Genomic DNA, 22,837 nt, shown 5'->3' with positions numbered 1-22,837 from the left:
TGGTCAGGAGGGAAATGAGGGTATGAATGTGGTCTATCTGTCTGCTGCTGGTCTTTCTGTAGAGCCAAGAAAGCCCAGTCATGCGCATGCACAGACTACACAGTATTACTGACATTTTTCATAAGTGTGCCAACTCCAGTACTACACACATTGCTGTCGGCATCTAAAACATTAGGTCTCGAGTTTTGCCTTCTTTTCCTAATAAATTGACAGCTGACATGGCTTTCCCAATTACATTTAATTCACTGGAACCTTATAAATACTATTTTGTATTTACAATATAGTATTATATAACTGTATAACCTCATCATGGAATCAAAGCTGTAGGAGTGACCGCACATGAGTCTTTGTGGCTTAACAAAAAGAGCTGTGGCACTAGACCAGCTACAATAAAAATGGCAATTCAGTTGACAACAGCTATTCTATGTCAGTAAGTGTTTATGAATTTCCACAATGCGACCAAATGAATGGTAAAGTCAATGAGTTGCTCTTCATATAGCTTTGAGTGCCGGGAACTTAATGGACGTGTAGCAGTGGCACTCCACGTCTCTCATTAGAAGCAACAGCCAAATGAATCCCATAGCTAACACTCAAATGTACTGTACAAAACACTTCAAAACTACAAATGGAGGTTTGGCCTCATCCTCCGCACCAGCTGAGAGCTGTTGACAACGAGGTCATGTGGATTGAATTGGACTGGATGGGACAGTCTTTATTGTCCCAAAGGGACAGTTTGGTTTGCAAAATATTAGTCCACAGGTTTTCAAAGAGGCGACGACAGCCCCCAGGGGGTAGGCAAAAGGCCCAATTGGAAAGGAGAAGATAATATATATGAAAACATTAAAAAAAAAATATATATATATATATATATATTCAATGTATATACATAATCTAACAATAAATGCAGGGAATCTCTGTACGTACATCTATAATCCACGTATCTCGAGAACCGGGACAAGGACAGATAGATATAGAGATTTGGGGGGCAGCATTCCCTATTTGCATTGTTCCCAACTTGCATCGTTCCCGATATGCCGGTACCCAACGGGCACCTGTCTAGTCTAGTAAATAGAAACTCTACAAGTTGTGTTGTGAGCTCTTAGATAGGCTATTGTTGCTATTTTCTTCTTCTTTTTAAAGCCATTTCACAACCCGCCTGCACTGAAGTCAACACAATCAATACACATCATAAAATAACCTAAGACATAAATACATATAACATACTGTACAGTTGATCATCATAGTGAAGTTGCAATGAGCAACCAAAAGCAAAAGATTCCATCAGTCCTACAGCTTTGTTTAGAATTTCAAAAGTCAAGGGAACTAATTATCTCTTATCTGTTTGATTTGGCCACTCCAGGAAAAGCGTACCTCTACCCTGATGGCAGGAGTCAAAACATGAATAGTGTTGAGGGTCTACAAGAATGGCCTTTGCCCTCTGAATGGCTCTGACTTGATAAACATTGGCAAGATCATTCAAGCTATTACCAATGGTATTCAGGCAAGTTTAACAATCTTTCCCAGCCTTTTTGTTAACCTACTGAGGCTTCTAAGCCAACAAATCATTGCAAATGTTACAATTTACTCAGTAAAATAAGACTGATCTGGCAATTAAATGCACTCAACTTTCCTAAGAAAACAGTCTCTGGTTGGATTTCTTGCAGATGATAATGATAATGAATTTATTTATATAGCACATTTCCAGACATAGTCACAAAGAGCTTTACATAGCTGGGTAAAAGAGCAACATGATAAGCATTAGAGATAAACTATGACAAAAGATCAGTGAATGAAACACACAGTAGGCACAACATGTAAAATAGACACATACACTTATAATCAATGAAACAAAAAATGGCAAGATGTTAAGAAAAGGACTTAGCATAGAGATGGGTTTTCAGAAAAAATGTAAAAGATTACACAGATTGTGCATGTCTTAGGTCGACAGGTAGGGCGTTCCAAAGCAGATGGAGTCAGTTTTAGCATCAAAAGTAATCTATTGACATGCCATCTCTACAGCTCTGATATAAGTGACAGGAGGGTTTCAGTCAAAGTGGATCAGCATTTTTTTGTCTAAGGGCTAATTCAGGCAGCGGCGATTTTCCTCCCCAACGAATGCTCCATCACGTACCGAAAATAGCAGATCTACAAAATATGTGAGCTTGTAGATCGGTTATTGTTGGTGTGCGACACTGTCGTACAATGAAGTTAAAAGCGGTTTAAAGGTTTAAAGCGGTTTCGTCGCAAATATTTGGTCTGAAGTAGGCTTTAGATACACTGAGATGCAAGTATGAGTCATCACACCTTTTGACAAAATTACCATTTGATGTGAGTGATTATGCACCAAGGTCATTGGCTCTAGCGCCATGACGCGTCATTCCGTCAGCCTCATCTGCATGGCGCTACCAAACAGAGCCTTCCAATTACTCATCACAGGCCCTCGCCAAAGTCTAAATGCCGCGTGACTCATTCTGGGTTTTGCATAACTAATTTGATCTCTCATTCTGACTGTTTTCCAGGTTTTTGTTCAATTGAGCCATGCCTCATCATCTCCCGTTCTCCCTCCCTCCCCTTTTGTATTCATAAAACTTTAATTAAAAAGAGAAAAGTGTGTCCTTTTGCAACGTCTCTGCATGCAATTCATACGGAGGCAGAGCAGAGAGAAAGAAGGGACTCAAACTAATGTGTCAAGGAATAACGGAAAAGTATTCCGCTGTAGGAAAATGACACTAACATGCAACAGATAAAGACTTTCCAACCACTTTGGTATCTTTTTTGCCCTCAGGGTGACGCTCCTTCTTCCGCCTACCTGTCTGGATGTAAAAAAAACTATAAAAATAAAAATGTTTTGCAAGGTGATATCATGCTTGCTATCGGTCCGGGGAAAATGATATGTCACTCTCGCCTATGCGCTAGGTTTCTATGGTGACAGAGGGCTGATTTGTAGGAGTACTGTGGCTAGTTACAGTGCTGTTAAAGGTGACAACCATGCAGTACACAGGAGGCTTTTTGTTCTCTGGCAGAGAGAGGAGCAAGGAACAGATGAGAGGTTGTTTCCTGCTTGTCACTGACACCGACACCAGGAAGAGATGCTAGCAGCTGTTAATATTAAATTGGGGAAAAACTCAGGACATGGCATGTTACGCCTGTTCTCTCGTGTCAAAACTTCCGTCTGCACACGCACGGTTGTCAGTGTGTGGATGCAGCATGTGTATGTACTCTGTATGTATGTGCGCCTTTGGGGCACTTATGCCCACACGTGCATGCATGTGTGGGAACATGCACATTTCGGTGTGAGCATGAGTGATTATTGATTGATTCAGTTTATTTGACAAATTAAAATATACACACTTCTACATAATCTACCAATAATGGAGTCAAAAGACTTATTTTCATAGAGTGGTCCTGGGATGATGTATTTCTGTAGGCGGAACGAGGAAGTTCCTGGTAGGTTCCCTCAACAAAAAAGCCTATGGGATTTTTGCATTGGACTTTTTTATTATTGCTGAAAATGAGCACACACACGCACACACACACACACACACACTATACACACACACAAACACACGCGCACACACACACACACACACACACACACACACACACACACAGTGTGTGTGTGTGTGTGTGTGTGTGTGTGTGTGTGTGTGTGTGTGTGTGTGTGTGTGTGTGTGTGTGTGTGTGTGTGTGTGTGTGTGTGTGTGTGTGTGTGTGTGTGTGTGTGTGTGTGTGTGTGTGTGTGTGTGTGTGTGTGTGTGTGTGTGTGTGTGTGTGTGTGTGTGTGTGTGTGTGTGTGTGTGTGTGTGAGAAGGAGGAGAAGAAAACATTAATAAACACACATGCACAAGCACGTGCGCACGCACACACACACACACACACACACACACACACACACACACACACACACACACACACACACACACACACACACACACACACACACACACACACACACACACACACACACACACACACGTGCACTTGTGCATGTGTGTTTATTAATGTTTTCTTCTCCTTTCCAATTGGCCCCAGTGGCACCCCACTTTGTGGGGTGCCTGTGGTACCTGTGGTATACAGTAGGTGAATAATTACGGATTGTGCCACAGAGTTCTGTAGTTTTAACAATCCTCAGACAAGCTGACCTCTTGGCTCTGCAGGCTTAATTAGTTGAGCTCAACCATGAAAAAAAAGAAGAAAATACAAAAAAAACAAAATCGCTATGGAGAAAATTAAGCCTTCTGTCAAAATATTCTTCTACTTTACTGCTTCACATTCCCACCCGCTCTTTATCCCATGCACGCCTTCCTTCTCTCTTTTGTCTATCTCTACCTCTTCCTTCTCTCTTTTGTCTCTCTCTCTCTCTCCCTCTCTCTCTCTCTCTCTCTCTCTCTCTCTCTCTCTCTGTGCTCATAGCTCACTCTGGACTCAATGAGCAAGTTGCCGATAAGCAATGTACAGTATTCTAATTCTGATGGAATCAACCAATGACTCTGCTTGTCTGGAAGTTTCCTTCAAATGGCAGTGCGAGAGGCTTTATCTGTCAAGTACAGGCCTGTGTTTATGCCCAATATTGAAAGTGTATGTGTGTGTGTGTGTGTGTGTGTGTGTGTGTGTGTGTGTGTGTGTGTGTGTGTGTGTGTGTGTGTGTGTGTGTGTGTGTGTGCGTGCGTGCGTGCGTGCGTGCGTGCGTGCGCGCGCGTGCGTGCTTGTGTTTGTGTGTCTGATGGCCAATTAACATTAAAATGTGCCTACAGTTACAACAAGCATAAAGACGAATACAAAAGAATATAATTTGTCTTGAGAATTATGGCTCTAAATTTATGCCTCACAAAACTAATTTAAAAATCATTCGAAAATGTTTTGCTGAGGGCTACTGTTGCATGTTATTGTTTGAGTGAACCTACTGTATCTATGGGTACATGGGATGGTAAAAAAGGAACCAAGAGACCGTGCGGAATTCAGAGGAAGAAAGACTGCACTCCATTTCATCCTGCATTCTCTCTCACCTGCATGGTGTTGGGCAGGGGAACATTACAATGCAGAATGCAATCTCTTTTGCATTACATACAATCCCAAAATCACTACATCCACTCCTTCGAGATTGCAAAAAGGTAGAGAATACAGCCTCCCCCCCCCCCCCCCCCCCCCACACACACACACACACACACACACACACACACACACACACACACACACACACACACACACCTTCAAGTCAAGTTTCTTGCTAATACCGCAGCAGCTCTGGAGTTATTGCCTTGTTCGCTCTCTGTCTATCTCTTACTTATGACAAAACTATCCAGGAAGATCAAACAAGATCACCGGATCATTTACGCTCACAAGTCGTGAGAAACACTAATAATGTTTTATTTTTCCTCTTCCAGAAAGACGAATGCCATAACGCCAGCAGAATATTGTATTACATATTGAATTCATGCTCCCATGATGTATTAACCAGTTAACCCCTATATACCCATTCTCTTTGCCGAAAATAGCCGATCTACAAGATCACAATGCGACACATTGTGAACTTGTAGATCTGCTGTTTTCGTTTAATGTTTGCCTATTAAGCATTTCTACTAAATAGGGATGCTAGGGTTCATGTGGTCAATAGACAATGATTACTGTACGAAAGACTCAAAGCCATGCCCTACACAGTACAGACACATAAATTGTGTTTGCATGAAGAACATTCACTCTGTCTTAAAGTATAGAACCTATCAATCACATATCATTGTATATGGAATGGTTTATTTTAATCGTGTTTCTGATCATTTTCTTTTCGAATCAGTGGCCCTTATTTTCCAGTCGGTGTCCCCCCTGCAGGTGGTGCCCTAGGGCGACCGGCTACGTTGTCCATGCCTAGAACCGCCCCTGGGTAGCTGCTGGCTATTTTTGCAGCTTGAGTCAGAAAGTGTTTGGGGCTTGATTTGACAGGTGCAATGATTGGCAGTCAGTGCGTCTGCATGCTTTAACTTGCTTTAACAAAGCCAACTTTACTTTTTGGGAGAACAATTTTACATATAAAATACACCCCTTAGAGCCATGTTGTCCCGTGAGTTGTGTGTGGGCTTTTCCTTGATTTTCTCCTTCAAATTATTTAAGCCAGGAGCACATTCGCCTGCCAGATTACATTTAATGAATGTTGTTTTTCATTTTGTTTGCTATAGCGGCTCACTTGGGCACTGACTAACTAGTTGTGCAACGTGCTTTTGGAATGCATTAACATTGCTGTTTTCTAATGTGTTACATTTGTCAAGATGCAACACAGTCACAATACTGATCACTGAAGAGGAAGAGTTATTATTTCTCTGATTCAAGCCTTGAAGCTTGAATTTGCTTTGTTTTCTACTAGACCAGTGGTTATCAACGTGGGGGTCCTTGCGGGGGTTCCAGGACTTCCCAAGCTAGCCATTTACTGTATTTTACATTTACAGTTATTGTAGGAACCAAATGAAACTGGTCCATTTGTACACTCAGAGTGCCCTATTTTGCACGTCTTACCAAGTCTCATGTCTTAATTTAATACCTGGAGGCATGGCCAAGGCTATATGGCCATTCAAAATAGCGAAACAGCATTGGTCACGCCTCCATGTCTTAAGTTAAGACATAAGACCTGGTAATTAAGACGCGCAGGGCGCAGGGCCCTTTAAGAGTTAAAATAACAATTAGGATTTTACATTGTGGCAGAGATAAACATTGTATCAAATCCCCATTTGATACAATGTTTATCTCTGCCACATATCAACAATGTTTATCTCTGCCATATCAACTGGGGGTCCTGGAAATACAAAATATTGAATCATGTGGATCTCAGAATCCACATGGGAACAGCGTGGCTCCATTGTGGATCTCAGACCTCAGTGGCCAGCCTGTGACATCAATCATCTATGGGCAAGGTATCAATCTGATCAGAGGACCACGACTTATACTGTAAATGATCAAATGTTGTTATATATCAAGTATAAAGCATGAAACATATGTGTGGTCCAGCGGTTTGTGAGATTAGCTGCGGACACACAGACAGACAGACAGACAGACAGACAGACAGACTCTTCTATACAGTAGATGGCTAGATTCCTGCAGAGCCAAACCATGAAAAAAGGCTGCTCTAGACTGAGAGAGTGTGGGAGGGAAGAGTACAGCAGCTGTATCCCAACCTTGATTCACCTGAAGTGCTGCTGAATTTCATTTACACCATGTTACGGAATGTAACTCTAAAAGTGTACAAAATGGACCCATTTTACTGTGCCTAACGATAACTGACAATCACACAGCACTTACTGAGATGAACTGTCTTGAGAGAAGTGCAAAAAATGTACTGCTGTAAAATGATGGAGTCACAAGGGAAGGACTTTGATGGTGGCTCGAAAACACTGGTTCTCTCACTGAGGGATACCAGGACCCCCAGGGGTCCTTGAGGACATTCCAGGGAGTCCCCAGCTAAATGACTGATAGCTAGGAACCAAGTGGACACTTACTGGTCTGTAAGTCCAAGAGTGTACTCTACTTGTACATTCTCAGAGTTAAAATAACACTCACACAGTGTAAATTGTATGAAGTGTTTTGTATTAACTTGTTTTTTTTATTCTTTTTATTTATATTTTATACTTTTTATACTGTATGTCTTATCTGTATGCTATATGGACCCCCTGTGAGTCTGAAATAAAGTTTGAATTGAATTGAATAAATTGAGGTCCCAGAGATTAAAACAAAAATGTTATCAATTGGGGGCACATTGCCTAAAGCGTATCAAACTGAAAAAGAAAAACATATGTCAGCCTGACCAGTACAGTATGTTTTACAGAGGACATAATCCTACTGACTTTCTCTGTTCAATAAGCTCAAAAGAACATGAAAAGTGATGCACCTGCTTCCACTGCAGTCACAGTGATGTTGTGCCAGCCTGCAGTCTCTCGATCCAAGACCTTGTCCAGAGTGATGGCACCCGATACAGGATCAATATGGAAGATCGTCTCCTGATCCGTGCTGCGATCAATGGAAAACCTGCAACCGGAGCCAGGGAGAGAGAGACAGAGATACACAGAGAGATGAAGAGACAGTAAAGCATGAGGAGTACAATACTTTAAGTGAAATTCCAATTCCGAGACATCTAATGAATACAGTCCTTTTTCTTTTCTTCTCACTTATAATTATTTTGGGCTCAGTTGCTGCTACTGTGACAAACAAAGAGGTTATCTATAAGGACTGACAGAGTTCATATCAGGTTACTTTGAGCAGGAGCAACTTGTAAAAATATTTAATGATGAGAGAAAGAGAGAGAGCTAGAGAGAGAGAGAGGACAAAAAAGATGCACCAAAAGAATGGGTAAAAATAATCATCTGTTATAGTGCGTTTATTGGAAAGCTGTCACAGTGTGACCCTGCTAACTACTGCTATAGTTACTCTCTGCCCACCTTGGAGCAAGAAAGCAGACATAAAAATGTCATAGTGCGCTCCAGCAAAATCAAAACACATCATCGGCAAGTCAACAGAAACCCAATGACACTTTTCTTTTTATTTCCACTTTCCAATTTTCTCCTTTCTACTATGTCATTCTGGCTGGCTCACTCATACCCACATAAACCCTAAACCTAAACCAGTAAGGGCAACACTAGCGTTTTAAATCTCTTCCACAAAGGCTCCTCACACCACCCCCACACCCCCTCGTATGACAGCCGGAGTTACATACTGTACAGTAGTATCATTAATAAAGAGAATGTGAAGAGCATCATATGTACTGCTCTCAAATACAATTCATTTGAGAGTAGTGGTGCTTCACGTGAAACAGAGGCCACAGCATAGTCAACAACTGTGCAGGTCTGATATCTATTCTTTCTCTAGTGGTACTTCCCTTCCCGTGCTTCCCTTGCAATTCCGTCAAAAAAAGTACTTGTTTGGAAAGTAAACAAGTACATTTACTCAAGTACTGTATTTAAGTAAATCTTTTAGGTACTTTACCTGAGTATTTCCATTTTCTTGTGTACTTTATACTTCTACTCCACTACATCTTAGAGGCAAATGTTGTATGTTCTACTCCCCTACATTATTTGACAGCTTTACTAGTTATTTTGCAGATTTTTACAAAACATACATGTAACCAGTTAAGCCCTATTTTATACTTAGGCTATTTTAAAAAGGCTGATCTACAAGCTCTGCTATTTCTGAAATATTTAGATAATGTTGTTCTTTTAGTCAAACTGAATACAGGAGGAGAGTATTTCTACATTGTGGTATCGATCATTTTACTTAAAGGTAGTGATATTGTCTGTTAAATGTTAAAGCGCTATATTCTACTCATTGCTATAGAGTGTATGTTCAGTAACAGGGGTCTCCCCGTTTCTACACCTCTTTAACTCTTTGACTGCCAATGACAAGATTTCTCGTCATACTTTGCAATGGCTCACCGCCAATGACGAGAATTACGAGATTTTGTGTTTTCAGTGGTTTTAGGATAGAGGGCGCTCTTCCGCAGCCTGTGAATGATCCCAGGATCACCAAGAAGAGTACACCCAGAAATCACACGATCACAACAAAATTCAGTATTATAGGATTTATAAAAAAACGTTTTTCACTGATTTCTGTTGTTTTTTGGCAAAAACAAGCATACTTTTCCCCCTCAGATTCTCTGAACGTATAATGAGGCGATCGCCGGGTGTATCGCTGTGAAAAATAATATTCTAAGATTTTTTCTTTACTAACCTTTTTTCAAAGGTTAGTAAAAACTTGACACTTTTCTGAAAAACTCTGCCAGTTAATAAACAGCTAATACATTTTCAGGTGGGTTCCAATTTTTCAGCCAATCAGGAGAGAGTAGGCCTACCCATTTATCAGCTTAATTCTTAAACTGTTCCAGTTCCAATTGTGTCTGCTCATTCCTCCCAGTCCCTCCATTTCTTTGCGGTATTTCACTTGTTTAATCTGTATCCTGTGCGAGTTCTCTCTCCTGATTGGATACAATTGGTATATCCTGAGTTGAAAATGCAATTTCGGTTTACAAAAGAGCTGGAGAGACGAGGAAGACTCCCGTTACTGACCAAACACTCTATATCAATGAGTATGACTACTTCTTCCACCACTGATCATGTGTCAAACTGAGCCAACACATTGTTTGCATACTGTAGGTATGCACAATGTGTCCTCAAGATACTGTTTTTACACGTACACTGAATGTTTACCTGATCAGTTAATAATACTAATGAATATCAAGCCACCAAATTATGACAGGCAGCATAACAAAAGCATTTCAGGTTCAAGAGGTTATTACAAATGTCAACATGCTATTAGTGCACGCACGCAGCACAAACGAACGCACGCACACACACACACACACACACACACACACACACACACACACACACACACACATACATTATAGAATATATCTACAGTTTATCCTATATTAAAGTAGCCTGGGATTTTTTCTCACTTCGCTTATCAGTCTGGCCAGCCTCCTATTTGACTCGTATTTCAATTACGTAGGCAAGTCAGGAAGTGACTTGAGTTTTACACTGGTCCCCCCCCCCCCCTAAAGACCAATCAGAAGCCGCGAGTCGTTTTCACTTGTGCTGTGCATCGAGATAGGAGGCTTTCCAGACTCTATAGCGAGTGAGAAAAAGAACGTAGCGGAGCAGTCTGGATCCCAGGCTAATATTACAGTACTTAAATTGTTACTATGCACATCCATGGGCAAATGCACAAATGCATGCATAACACACACACACACACACACACACACACACACACACACACACACACACACACACACAGTGCCTGCGTGCGTGCGTGCGTGCGTGTGTGTGTGTGTGTGCGTGTGTGTGTGCGATAATGCCGGAGGCTCTGATGGGGCATTGCAGGCTGTTAGCTGGCTATCTCTGCCCAGTAGATGGCTCGTTGCCAAACGATTTCTCGCTCTCTCTCACACACACACACACACACACACACACACACACACACACACACACACACACACACACCCATTTCTTTTGGAAAACAGGGTTTCAAAGACTTCGACAAAAAAAAAAGACACCAGGTTGAAAGTGGTTATTCATACTCTGTAGTACAACGTTGTCGCTCCCTGAAAATAACAGATCTACAAGCTCATATTGACAATGTTGTACTGTACATCGTACAACAAATTATAGATCACGCTTGACACAGATTTAAGTAGTTCTGTGGCTTGACAACTGTTATCCCTTGCTGTATAGTACCTGACAGGTGCATTCACCACATCTGGGTCCTTGGCGGTGACAATTCCAACCAGCGCTCCCACTTTGGCGTCCTCCTGCACCTCCATGACGGTGCCCTCTGCCGGCCGGAAGATGGGTGGCTCGTCCTCGTCTGACACACTCACCCGGACGATAGTCTGGTCCCGGAAGGAGCCCAGGTCCACGAAGCGAGGATCCGCGTGTTTGTTCACCGCCTCCACCACTACGTTGTGTGTGCGCTTGCTCTCAAAGTCCAGGGCCTGGAGATTCATAAAATAAAGTGAAGAAATCAAGGGGCTGTGTGGATGTTGCAAGTGGGCTCCAAAATAATTGCCAAAACAGAATTTTGATAATACAAGAGGTTCATCTAGAGTTCACGCCCCTCACACCTACGTCACACCGCCGATCCGACCAATATGTCTGCACTTGTCTGCCTGTGTCCCTTTTGTGCCCATATATGGAGATCTCTGTTTCTCTTGATTAATACAAATGTCTTTTGAATCTTTCGAAATAATAATATATATATTTTTTAATGTAATGTTTACCCGCAACCCATAAAAATGGGTCCATGACCCAAACATGGGTTAGTTTTGAAGACGTCCTTTGCGATCCTTCTTAGTAATGGTAAACTGTGGAAGAAAATATACTGATTCAGTGTCATTCTTGAGAACTATCTCACTTTTGTGAAATGCTGGAAAGTATTTGCTTCTTACAGTACAAGGTCAATAAACATCCTTATCTTCATTGATATTTCTGCAATGATTTACAGAGTAAAATCTATTTTGACATTAACAGCGAGAAAAACTGTAACAATGTTGTTTACCACTATGCCTGTCCTGCAGTAGCCTGGCCAGTACAATAACTTGGCTAATCACATAGCTTACAGATAATGGCCACGGTACTTTTCCCCTCAGTGAAATCTGCTAGACTTCCACCAAGGCTGCAAACAACACGCCCAACGCATGATGGCTGCCTTAAAGTCAACACTAGAGAAGATTAAGTTGTGTGACTTAATTATTCCCTTTCTTGGGCTGAAGATCAATCCAGCAGCAGCCTTTCAAATGCAGCAGAGGGCTGTGTTTAATTTGAGCGACAGGTTGGATACAGCTGGGTAAGATGTACAAATTTCCATATCTCCAGCTGCACAAACTAGGTACTGTATGCATCTGTTGCCTTTATCAATGCCGAGTAAGTCCTTTGTGCTTTGCTAACAAAATGGAATGGATGTGTTTTACTTTGCAAGCGGATATTTCTTGCACTTGTTTCACAGACCTGGATCCCATGTATGTCCGCTTCTACCTCATACCCAGTTGACAGTGCTGTGATTGTTTTTAATCTTGTGAGGAACACACCGTGTGGCCAATAGTATTTGAGAAAAGAAAGTCAATTTAACAGCTGGCTTCAAGTCTACAAAAGTAATGAGTAACGACAACAGAAATGAAGAACAATATTCATGAAAAAGTACAATATTTGACTTTGAAATGTAGTCGAGTATTAAAGTCATAAGTTTACAAAAAATAAAATGCTAGTACAGATACTTGAGAAATGCAGGCAGGGTGGAACAGATGGAGGAAAGTGTCAGGAGTGATTTGTGACAGAAGGGTACCAGTAAGAGTGATAGGGAAGATGTATAGAGCCCTATTCGCATGGGACTAGTATTATGTAGGGACCTCAGGTGATTTGTAATAATTACAGAGGACGTCTGTTTTTTATCCTGTGCGAATTTTTCAGCAAACACGTGGTCCTATGATCATAGTAGTCCAGTGCGAATCTACATCTCAGTAATTTGAGGTAGAATTTAGTTTTTTAATAATAATAATAATAAACTTTATTTGTATAGCAGCTTTCATGACATGAAATGCAGCTCAAAATGCTTTAAAGAGAAAGAATAAAGCACAACGGTCGGCGTTCAACTTTTAGCCGACGCGGTGCCCTCGTGGGAGAAGTAAGGTCCAGGGGAGTGCCTGTTTTGTAGCACGAGTGGCGACATCGAAGCCTCCCGCTCACTCCGTCTCGCGCCCGCCAGAAAACGAGTGCTCCTTTTTCGATCTGACTGATTTTCCACATGTACTGTAACATAATAGCATTAGCTAACTCATGTGCGTTTGACATTAGTGTCTTACAGTACGTCCTGCTCTGCCTTTGACATCGTGGTGACATCGCCGCCACCACCACACACTACCACCCAAGTATCGGCTTGCGTTTAAGATGCGTTGGCTGAACGCATGTGTGAGTCCAGCCTCAGGCATCATCAGCCCTGGGCGAAACACTTGATTTTCATGGAGTCATATTTCTAGTGTGTGCCATTTTCACGCATTTAAAATCATCATAATCATCATAAGTATCAATATTACGGTGGCAATTACACATCTGTGCACATTTTGTAGAAGGCTTCTGAAAACTCCCAGTGGGCATGCAGCGTATGCCTGCATATCACAGAGACTACACCATGGTAGGACCCACTGATAATAAGAAGCAGAGCTGCTAGCTCAAGCGTATTCAGCCTTTCATCTGTAATATTAGCTAATGCTGCAGCTTGAAGGTTTCTTGCGTTAAGCATGTTAAAGAGGTTGTTATCCTCTGTATAATTGCTAACTATCATTTCTAATATACTTTACTTAGTGATGACAGTAGACTAAATGATCCACTATTGGTGTAATGAAATGGACTTCTTTGCAGCTTTAGGAATGAAGCACCACTGACCAACAGCTACAGAACCCTTACCTTTTTGACGGATATTACCGCCTCCTGTGTCTCTGGGTCGGTGGTGACCTTGAAGAGCTCCCCTCCCTCTTGGTCTTTGATCAGGTAGCTCATGTCCGTGTTCTCTCCCATGTCCGCGTCGGTGGCGATGACGCGGCCCACCGAGGTCCCCACGGGTGCCCCCTCCAAGACTGAGAACTGGTACATCTCTGGTTGGTGACGTGGTGAGTGTTACAGGAGGAAAGAAGGGTAGAAGGAAAAGAAATAAGTGATGGAAGGTATTACGAGGAAGAAGAGGGAGGGGTGGATGACAGGAAGAGGGTGAGGTTAGAGGGAGAGTACATGTGGAGATGGTGACGCAGAAAGACAAAGAATGAAACGGGCATAGGAAGAAAGATATAACATGAGTCAAAGAGATGAATTGAAGAACCAGGAGGGGAGAAAGGATGAGAGAATGCAATAAAGGAAAGGGATCAACGGGATCAGGATGAGCAAGGGACCATAGAGGGGTCTGTGGTCAGTTAATGTCAACACGTTCACAGCATACCATCCAGTTCACAAAGCTCTCAAAGAGTATTAGACCGTTCTCACAGTAGACCATTTATGTTGAACATATACTGTATAACATTATGTCATTGCTGTTAGCTTCCACTGACAGCTCATATTGAGTTCCTGTCAGGGGTTATACACTACTATATCTCTGGCAGGTTCGAGGGTTGTGCATATGCTAAACTGTCAATCCATGTCAGTAAGACTTTCAGTTCTGCCAGGGTTCATTCACAACACTGAACACAGCAAGTGGTTTACATATTCAAGCAAATCCTTTTGCAAGGTGTGCATGGATCTGCTTTCCAAATCTGTGGCCACACAGCATAGTAATGCTGTAAGTGAGAATTACTGATGCTAGCTGTATTCACATTAGCAGCTACTAAAGCGACAGGCTACCATTCAATTTCAATGGAAGCCAGCGACATAAAGATGCAAACTGATGCCCGACACTCCTACATTCTGATGCCGTCTACCAAAAAGTTGAGATGGCTTCAACTTTTTCAGCACTCCGATAACGCAGTGAAGCATCAATTAATCATATGTTTTTTTTATTTTTTATCATTTCCTCTGACCTCTCCAAACTCCTGACTGTAATGGAGGGAAAACTCTTTAGTTCTTTTTAACCTGAGCCTTTACGTTCCTTTATATTTTTGTCACTCGTCACTCCCACAGTTTCAGGGGCATGTATAGAGGACACAACCCTCCACAAAAACCTGATCTAAAGTAACACAGCAAGCAATAAAACTTTATTGAGCTAGCTAGACTAATGTTTTGACGTGTGGTGCGTCTTCATCAGAGTCAATCAATCACATATGGAGACATATCAAGTGAAATCTACCAGGGGCCTGTTAAATCAATTTTGCGACGTGACTCTCTGTCTGCCTCTGTCACTCTCTCTATCTGTCACTCGGATGTCTGTCTGTTGGTCTCTCTCTGTCTCTGTCTCTCTCTGTCTCTCTGTCTCTCTGTGTGTGTGTGTGTCTCTCTCTCTCTCTTTCTCTCTCTCTCTCTCTCTCTCTCTCTCTCTCTCTCTCTCTCTCTCTCTCTCTCTCTCTCTCTCTAGGACAAATTGTAAAACATAGTCGAATATAATGCATTGATGTGGTGTCTGTCAGATATACAGTAGTCTACACTTCAGGAAGTGCTACTTGAATACAGTGGCAGTGGCTCAGTGGGTAGAGTGGCCATCTTGGAATCAAGATGGCCTTAAGCCCATGACCCACCTAATTCCAACACACTTTGCTAGTTTGGGATGGCTCAGGGTAGAAGACAGGGTTAAGCAAATGAAAATGGGATTGATATTTAAGATAGTCAAAGGGAGAGTGCCCTCAATACCCTCATACCTAGCTAACTACTTCTCCAAAGTGAGTGATACCCACAGCCACAACACTAGAGCGAGCAACATGATCTGGTACTACCAAATCTTTAGAACAAACATGGGAAGGTTCTCATGATTCTACTGCACACAATAACCAGGTAGGTTATTGTGGGCCAGCAATGTTTGGAATTTGCCAACCAGGATGGAATATGAAAAATCTAACAGATCCATCTTGATCTCATGACTATAGAGATAATATGTACTGATTTGCATAAAATTTTGATAAAATCTGAAGGAGTAATATAAAAAAAAGTTTTACGTAAGGCAGCCTCCTGGTGGCGCTATAAAAGGCAGACATGAAAAATGCAGGGCAAAGGCTTTTCCTTCTGATAGGTTGTCTCGGCCATGCCTTCGGCGTGGTGGAGACAATAAAATGTTTTATTCATAAGCCAGAGGTTATTCAGTGTGGACTATACCAGGTGATGCTAATGTGTCTGCAATTGAGAAGAGCCTTGCTGTGTCACTGAAAGACGATATATACAAAGGTGCCAGACATTGAGTGCTTCTTCTCTTATGTTTGTGTACCATGTACTGTAATTAAACCAGCCAGTGTGTGTGTGTGTGTGTGTGTGTGTGTGTGTGTGTGTGTGTGTGTGTGTGTGTGTGTGTGTGTGTGTGTGTGTGTGTGTGTGTGTGTGTGTGTGTGTGTGTGTGTGTGTGTGTGTGTGTGTGAAAGAAAAATAGTAGAAAAATAAAGAGGTAGGCCTAAGCTAAGAGGTAAAAGGCTAATGATACTTCATCGAATGACTGTGTCGAATGACAAAAGTAATGTATTTTAGTCTTGACCGAACTGGCATATGACACATCGTCAACAATATAATTAGCCTTAAGAGTGAGGTTTGTAGAGACAGGGTGAAAGAGGGGTGGAAATAAATAAATGTATGAGTTGTAGATGTCTTACTTATATTCCATAATACTGCAGCCCTTTTCTGAAAATGGTATACTTTCTGACGTCTTTGTCATAATACACTTTATTTTGCTCTGTACCTACTGCGCATAATAATCTGGATGGATGCACTGACGAACCGACAGTGAATTTGGCACCTAAGATGTCCTTAATTCACTATAATAAATCTGTATAATTACCACAAGAGCTGTGAGGCTGAAAGACAATCTGTGTCACTGGCTTGAATATTGATTCAGACCTCTCTGGAGTCCCATATGGACACATCTCTCTCTCTTTGGACCAGTCAGCATGGCTGACACCATTCCCTGATTGGTGTTAGTGCCCCACAAGATAAAGACTCAAGTTTCTCTCTCTCTCTCTCTCTCTCTCTCTCTCTCTCTCTCTCTCTCTCTCTCACTCTCTCTCTCTCTCTCACTCTCTCTCTCTCTCTCTCTCTCTCACTCTCTCTCTCTCTCTCTCTCTCTCTCTCTCTCTCTCTCTGCTTTTTTTTGGCTGAGTGGAGTGCTTTCTCCAGCAAAATCTCTGGGACAAATTATGTCAAAGCATGTTGGGGGATGATGTAAACAAACAGTGGAGATCTGTGGTAAAAAATCACCACTCTGCCACTGTATACAGTGGGCGGGTCTAACGTTCATAAATCAGAGCCACATATTCGTTTCGGCAAGACCTGCCGAAGCAACAAAAAAAAATGTTCAACTTTATTTGTTGGAGTATGGCCTTCCACTTCGCTCTACCCCTACGTTTTGCGCAGGGTAGGGTGTCCCATTCCTTATGCACACACCTTATGGGCCATCTACCCCTCCAATTGTCCCTCTGTTTGTTGCTAATTCAGAAGCAGACTTCAGAGGCAGCAGGTGAAAGAAGCCCATCATCTTTACTTTTGCCAATGCAAACTATTTAATCATTTTCCAAACAGCCACCAGGGAGAAAAAGGAGTGGTGACGTTGAGATGTGTTCCATCTCAAACACTGGCACTTATGGCTGTGTTCTGTAGGGCCACTACCCAGTTGAGGGCACTCCAAAAGTAGATGTCGGGCAAAGGGATTGGTCAAAGTCCAAGGTCCACATTGGGGAAACGCCATTCCCATCTGGTTCCCGAGATCCACATGATTTTATTTTATTTTTTCTCTTTTGTTTTTTTCAGCAGAAAAAGCAATCTAGGCGTCGCTTATTTCTTCATAACAGGCGGACTGTGTCACACATTCTCTGCTCACCCTCACACATTCTCTGCTCATTTTCGCTCTCTTTCTCTATCAAGCATCTCATTTCCACTGCTCATTTTCTCACCCTATCGCTCTGAATTGTCACTGTTGTTGAGAGGCTTGTATGTCCAAAAGCTTAACTTTTCAGGAAATGGAAAAAAGAGCCTGTGTTCCAATGAATCCAATGTAGTTATTATTTTGTCACAAGCACTTGTTAAAAACCCTGCAGACACACTAAACAATTCTCTACAAAAATAGAGAAAATAGCAACAAGCTCACAACGCGTCACAATGCAATTAATCTTTCAAGACAGATTCTACTAACAGCAGAATCTGTCAGCACCACTGCCTTAAACATGTAATGTTGTTGTTAGGAATAAACACAGAAGCACCCGGGAGGAAGTGGACTAAGGGGAGGAGCTTAACCGAGTTCCTGTTTTACACAAAAAAGGAGGTGGTGCCCCAGCGGCAAAAAACAAATAGGTTCCCAGATTGCAATGCCATGCATTGTTGCAAATTTGCGTGACAATTATACCATGAAATAGGTCATTAATTCACAAAAATATATTTAAACTTGAGATATTGTATGGAGATGGAGATACATGGTTTCTGCCCCACAGTGACGATAAAATGATTCTCTCTGACAGTATTTTGGCAGGCACTCAGCATAGCTGCCGCTATTCCTTGATTGTTAGTGCCCCACAAGATGAACACTATATTCTTTCTCTCTTTCTCTCTATCTCTCTGTATCCCTCTGAAAATATGAGTGTGTGCGTGCGTGCGTGCGTGCGTGCGTGCGTGCGTGCGTGCGTGTGCAAGAGGCTCACTCTGTGGAAAGCGTGGCGGGTTGTCATTAACGTCAGTGATCACGATGGTCACCGTAGTGGAGCCGGAGAGACCGCCCATTTGACCCGCCATGTCCGTGGCCTTGACAACCAGCTCGTAGCGGTCCTGGGTCTCACGGTCCAGGTCTGCCACCGCTGTCAGGATGATCCCTGATGATGGCAGCATGAAAAAGGAGAGATGAGAAGAGGGAGACAGAGAGAGAGAGGGGGGGAGGGGGGAGGCGAAGAGAGACGAATGAAAAGGTCACAACAGTGGTTAGAATTCCTGCAACTCCACATCCCCTGACCCCCTCCCATTTTGAATATCAACTTCAGCTAAACACTCTATTACAGACGCACAAGTGCGGTGCATTCCAATTCACCCCTCCCTGAGCCAATCATGATAGACGAGATTGTGTCTTTTTTTCTTCTTTTTTTGCAGCACCGCGCTTATACCATTATAGGACTGAGCTGTATTAAAATGAATAATATATAGGCAACGGAATGAAGGCCTGCCTCTGCCAGAATGAAGCTTATGACAACTGCTCTACGGTGAAAGCCAAGCCTGTGTCAGGCTGCACCTCTAGTACAAGCAGTGGATTTGCGGAGAGAAAGGGTTCGAGCAAGAGTCACAGAGGGAGGGAAACAGAGAGAGACAGAGGGGGGGGGGGGGGGGGGAGAGGGAGAGAGACAAAACAATCACAATGGCTTCTCTTAATCTGCCCAGGGAGCACATTTAGTTGCATTTCAACAGGCTCTGTGCTGAGTTTAAAACAGGCTCTCTACTGAGTTAAGCCACACCAGTCTTACACTTCAAAGAAGGAAAGAGTTCTGCAGAGTTTGAAACAACAATCCAATCCTCTGCTTGCAGAAATTGGATATTTGTGAATAGATGACCCCAGTATTGGTCACTGTGACTGACCCAGTATGTGTACTACAGTGTACAACACTCAGGTCAGGTTGCCGTGTCCAACCGCAGGCAGGGGGGGCCAATGTCATTGCTGACACTGTGACCAAAGCACAGGAGTACAATAGGTGGAATTTCAGCTCCTTATTTTAGTTTTTCATTTTAGGGTGACAATATGATGTACGTAAGCCCTGTATATTTCGTCTAATAACGAACAGCAAGAATAGGCAATCTACAAGCTCACAACACATCACAATGTTATGTGTTGTGAGCTTGTAGATCTGGTATAAAACATTTAATAAAGTAATGTCATACTGTGTAACTTTAATTTCTGTATAGACAGGTTTCCTGTTAGTAAACATTGAGAGGAATATGACCGCGCAGAGGAGGGGGAAGCCTATGGGTGCGTTTGGAAATTACGCACCGGAGCACACTCGCCTATTAGTTTGTATTGGCCAGTGCGCTCACTGCCGCTCAGGGCTGTATTTTCGAACGCGCCTTTCACCCGGGCATGCGCAGATTGCGCATTCTGCTCTGTGATGACGTCGCGCGGAAATCCGTCTATAGGCAAGGCAAGACAAGGCAGGTTTATTTGTAAAGGCAAATCAAAGGGCTTTACATAATAAAACATCGGGCATTAGGATATAGAAGCTCTATTCTGTAATCTTCTTTTGTGAATAAAATGTTATTTTGTCCAATATGGTAGAGTATGAATTTAACCTGGGGTGGTTGTATTTGGTCTCCCTGCTCTTCTGTTGAGCCATTTAGATCCTGTGTCTAGGTTGGACACAACCTTTGACACAACCTTTGACACCTATTTCTGGTTTGACACCATCTATTTCTCCCCAGAGTAAGCAGTGGTAAAAATGTCAGCACTTGCGCAGGAGTGTCGGTCGCAGACACTCAGGACTGAAAATATTGTTTAGAGAAGTTGTCAAAAACACATTGATGTGGAATGGTTAAAGTGAAAGACATAAAGATTATTATGAAAAATTACTTTTGTTTAATTGAACAAAAAAAATAAAAAAAAATTGAACATTTGCCTGAAATAGGGACGACAGGGTTAATGTGGATATATGGCATGATAATATCACTGTATTCCAGGTGGGAACAATACACAGTCATGCACACAAACACCCTGCCATACACTGCCACCCGCCAGCCCAGCAGCAGCAGTGGCACAACAGAAGTTAGCCGGTTCACTGTGTGGTAATAGAATAATTTCTATTCTGCCCCTCTCCTGGGATTTTCCTCGTCAAAATCTATTGTGCATTTCCTGGGCCTGTGCTGCCTCTCCCCTCCCAAAGGTTTACATTGTGTTGAATACACAACTCAGTGATTCTAGTCACATTTGGCTCGAAGTAGCTCGGGGCCATGTTGTATGCGAGTAGCCAAAAGTACATGCAGCAGCGGAGCTAAGGAGGGAGGCAAATGACATGGTCCTCTTTCATCCACAGGAAGCCAGAGGGGATGCATTTATGATGCATCCCCCCCCCCCTCAACACTAACTCCCTGCATTGAATAAGATTTTATTCAACACATTTGACTGTAAAATTCCTTCTACAGGATTTATATTCATTATACGTCTCCCATGTTGACTGCAAATGAACGTACACGACACTGGGGAAGCCAGTGTGGACGTCAAAAACGCCAAAACCCCGGCCAAAAGCCTAGCTATTAAGGAGCTTGAAAAAAAGGTATAGGAAAGAAAAAAAATAAGTGAGCATGAAATGTAAATGACGATATCTCTATTTCTTCCTCAACAGGACTTGGTCTGTGAATGCACATCCGACCATGAATGCCGGTGTTTTGCTTTTGTTCAATTCATCATTCTCTCTCTTGAAAAATAACAGATGATCTGTGAAGAGTGTTATTGCCTTCATATACAATTCCATCATAACAATCCCTCAGAGAATTTTCTTTACAAAGAAAGACCTCAATACTGTCATAACAATCCCTGTGAGAGATGTCTTTACAAAGACACCCTGATTAGCTGTTGCTCTTTTGGTTTGTAGAACAGGAATTTTGAATGTGCAGTTGAATTATTTCATCCAGAAAAAAAGCGAGAGTCTTGATTCACATCAAGGCAAGTCGAAGAGGTTCATCGAAGAGGTTCCTTTGGGATTGATCTTGTGCTTTTGTGAGGCTTGTTCATGGTGTTATAGTACAGTGATTCTTAACCTTTTTTCATTTCAAGGACCCCCGGTTTAGATAGATAGACCTTTATTGATCCCACAAGGGAAATTCAGTTGTCAGGTACTGCAGTACCGCACTATGAAGCATAGGACAGATACAGATAAAAAGAGATACAACTAAGAATAATAATAATAATAATAATAAGTGTAATAATAATAATAAAAATAATAATAATTAGACCACAGATCCTCATTTGATAGTACCATTGGGGACCCCCTGGAACTGTCTCAAGGACCCCTGGTGTTGAAAACCAGTGTTATAGCATCCTGTCTGGATGTCTTCAGATGTGGCCATTTCTATACTAGTAGTCCTTAAGGATGTTTCTATACATTCTATAGCACCTTTGGGCCCCGCTGCTCAAAAACCCTTTTGATCAATTCCCATCCAATCTGACCTCGGGCTGGAAAACACTTGAAAAAGACAGTGCCTCACTCTACAGAGTGTCATCAGAGTAACTGGAGGGGTCACACACACACACACACACACACACACACACACACACAGCTGTTCTGTTTCCTCTCCTCCTTCTGACCTTCTCGACTCGCACCTATTACACTGTAAAATCATGAGTATCAATTGAACCACGTAAGGGTCCATTCGGTTACATTTGTACACTTTCAGAGTTCGATTAACATTGAGGATTTTACTGTGTAGGCTGTCCTTTGCGTCTACAAACTAGGTGTGTGTGTGCGTGTGTGTGTCTGAAGGGGGGCCTGGCTGGGATTGGAGGCATGGTGGAGGGGGGTTGGGGGGCATCGGCAGGTCGTGAGACGAGGAGTTGGTCTCCCGGCTAGCCCCACCGAGGCAGAGCCATTTATCATCCCGGCACCAGGGCCGACCGAATCAAAGCGGCAGGGACCAAAAAAAGGGATCATTAAAAGTTTAGCGCTTCTCCCGGGGGGCCATTTGCAGGCAACACCAACGCTGGGCTATGCCTGAGAGATCGCGGCTCAGGCCTTATCCCT

General features: G+C 42.5%; 1 protein-coding gene across 1 annotated transcript in view; it reads right to left on the bottom strand.

Annotated features, from left to right (window-relative positions):
* cdh22 (cadherin 22) overlaps positions 1-22,837 on the bottom strand; it is a gene marked incomplete at its 5' end in the record, with an annotated part of 105,699 nt that overhangs the window by 52,696 nt on the left and 30,166 nt on the right. Inside the window, 5 exon segments of the mRNA XM_084061520.1 lie at positions 7,871-8,007; positions 11,211-11,467; positions 13,932-14,119; positions 18,773-18,966; positions 18,968-19,055. Of these exon segments, the coding sequence (XP_083917646.1) occupies positions 7,871-8,007; positions 11,211-11,467; positions 13,932-14,119; positions 18,773-18,966; positions 18,968-19,055 (864 nt within the window).

This window comes from Gymnoscopelus microlampas (assembly GCF_963454915.1).
Source record: "Gymnoscopelus microlampas genome assembly, chromosome: 7".
Taxonomy (NCBI): domain Eukaryota; kingdom Metazoa; phylum Chordata; class Actinopteri; order Myctophiformes; family Myctophidae; genus Gymnoscopelus; species Gymnoscopelus microlampas.
This window is presented reverse-complemented; position numbering and strand designations above follow the sequence as displayed.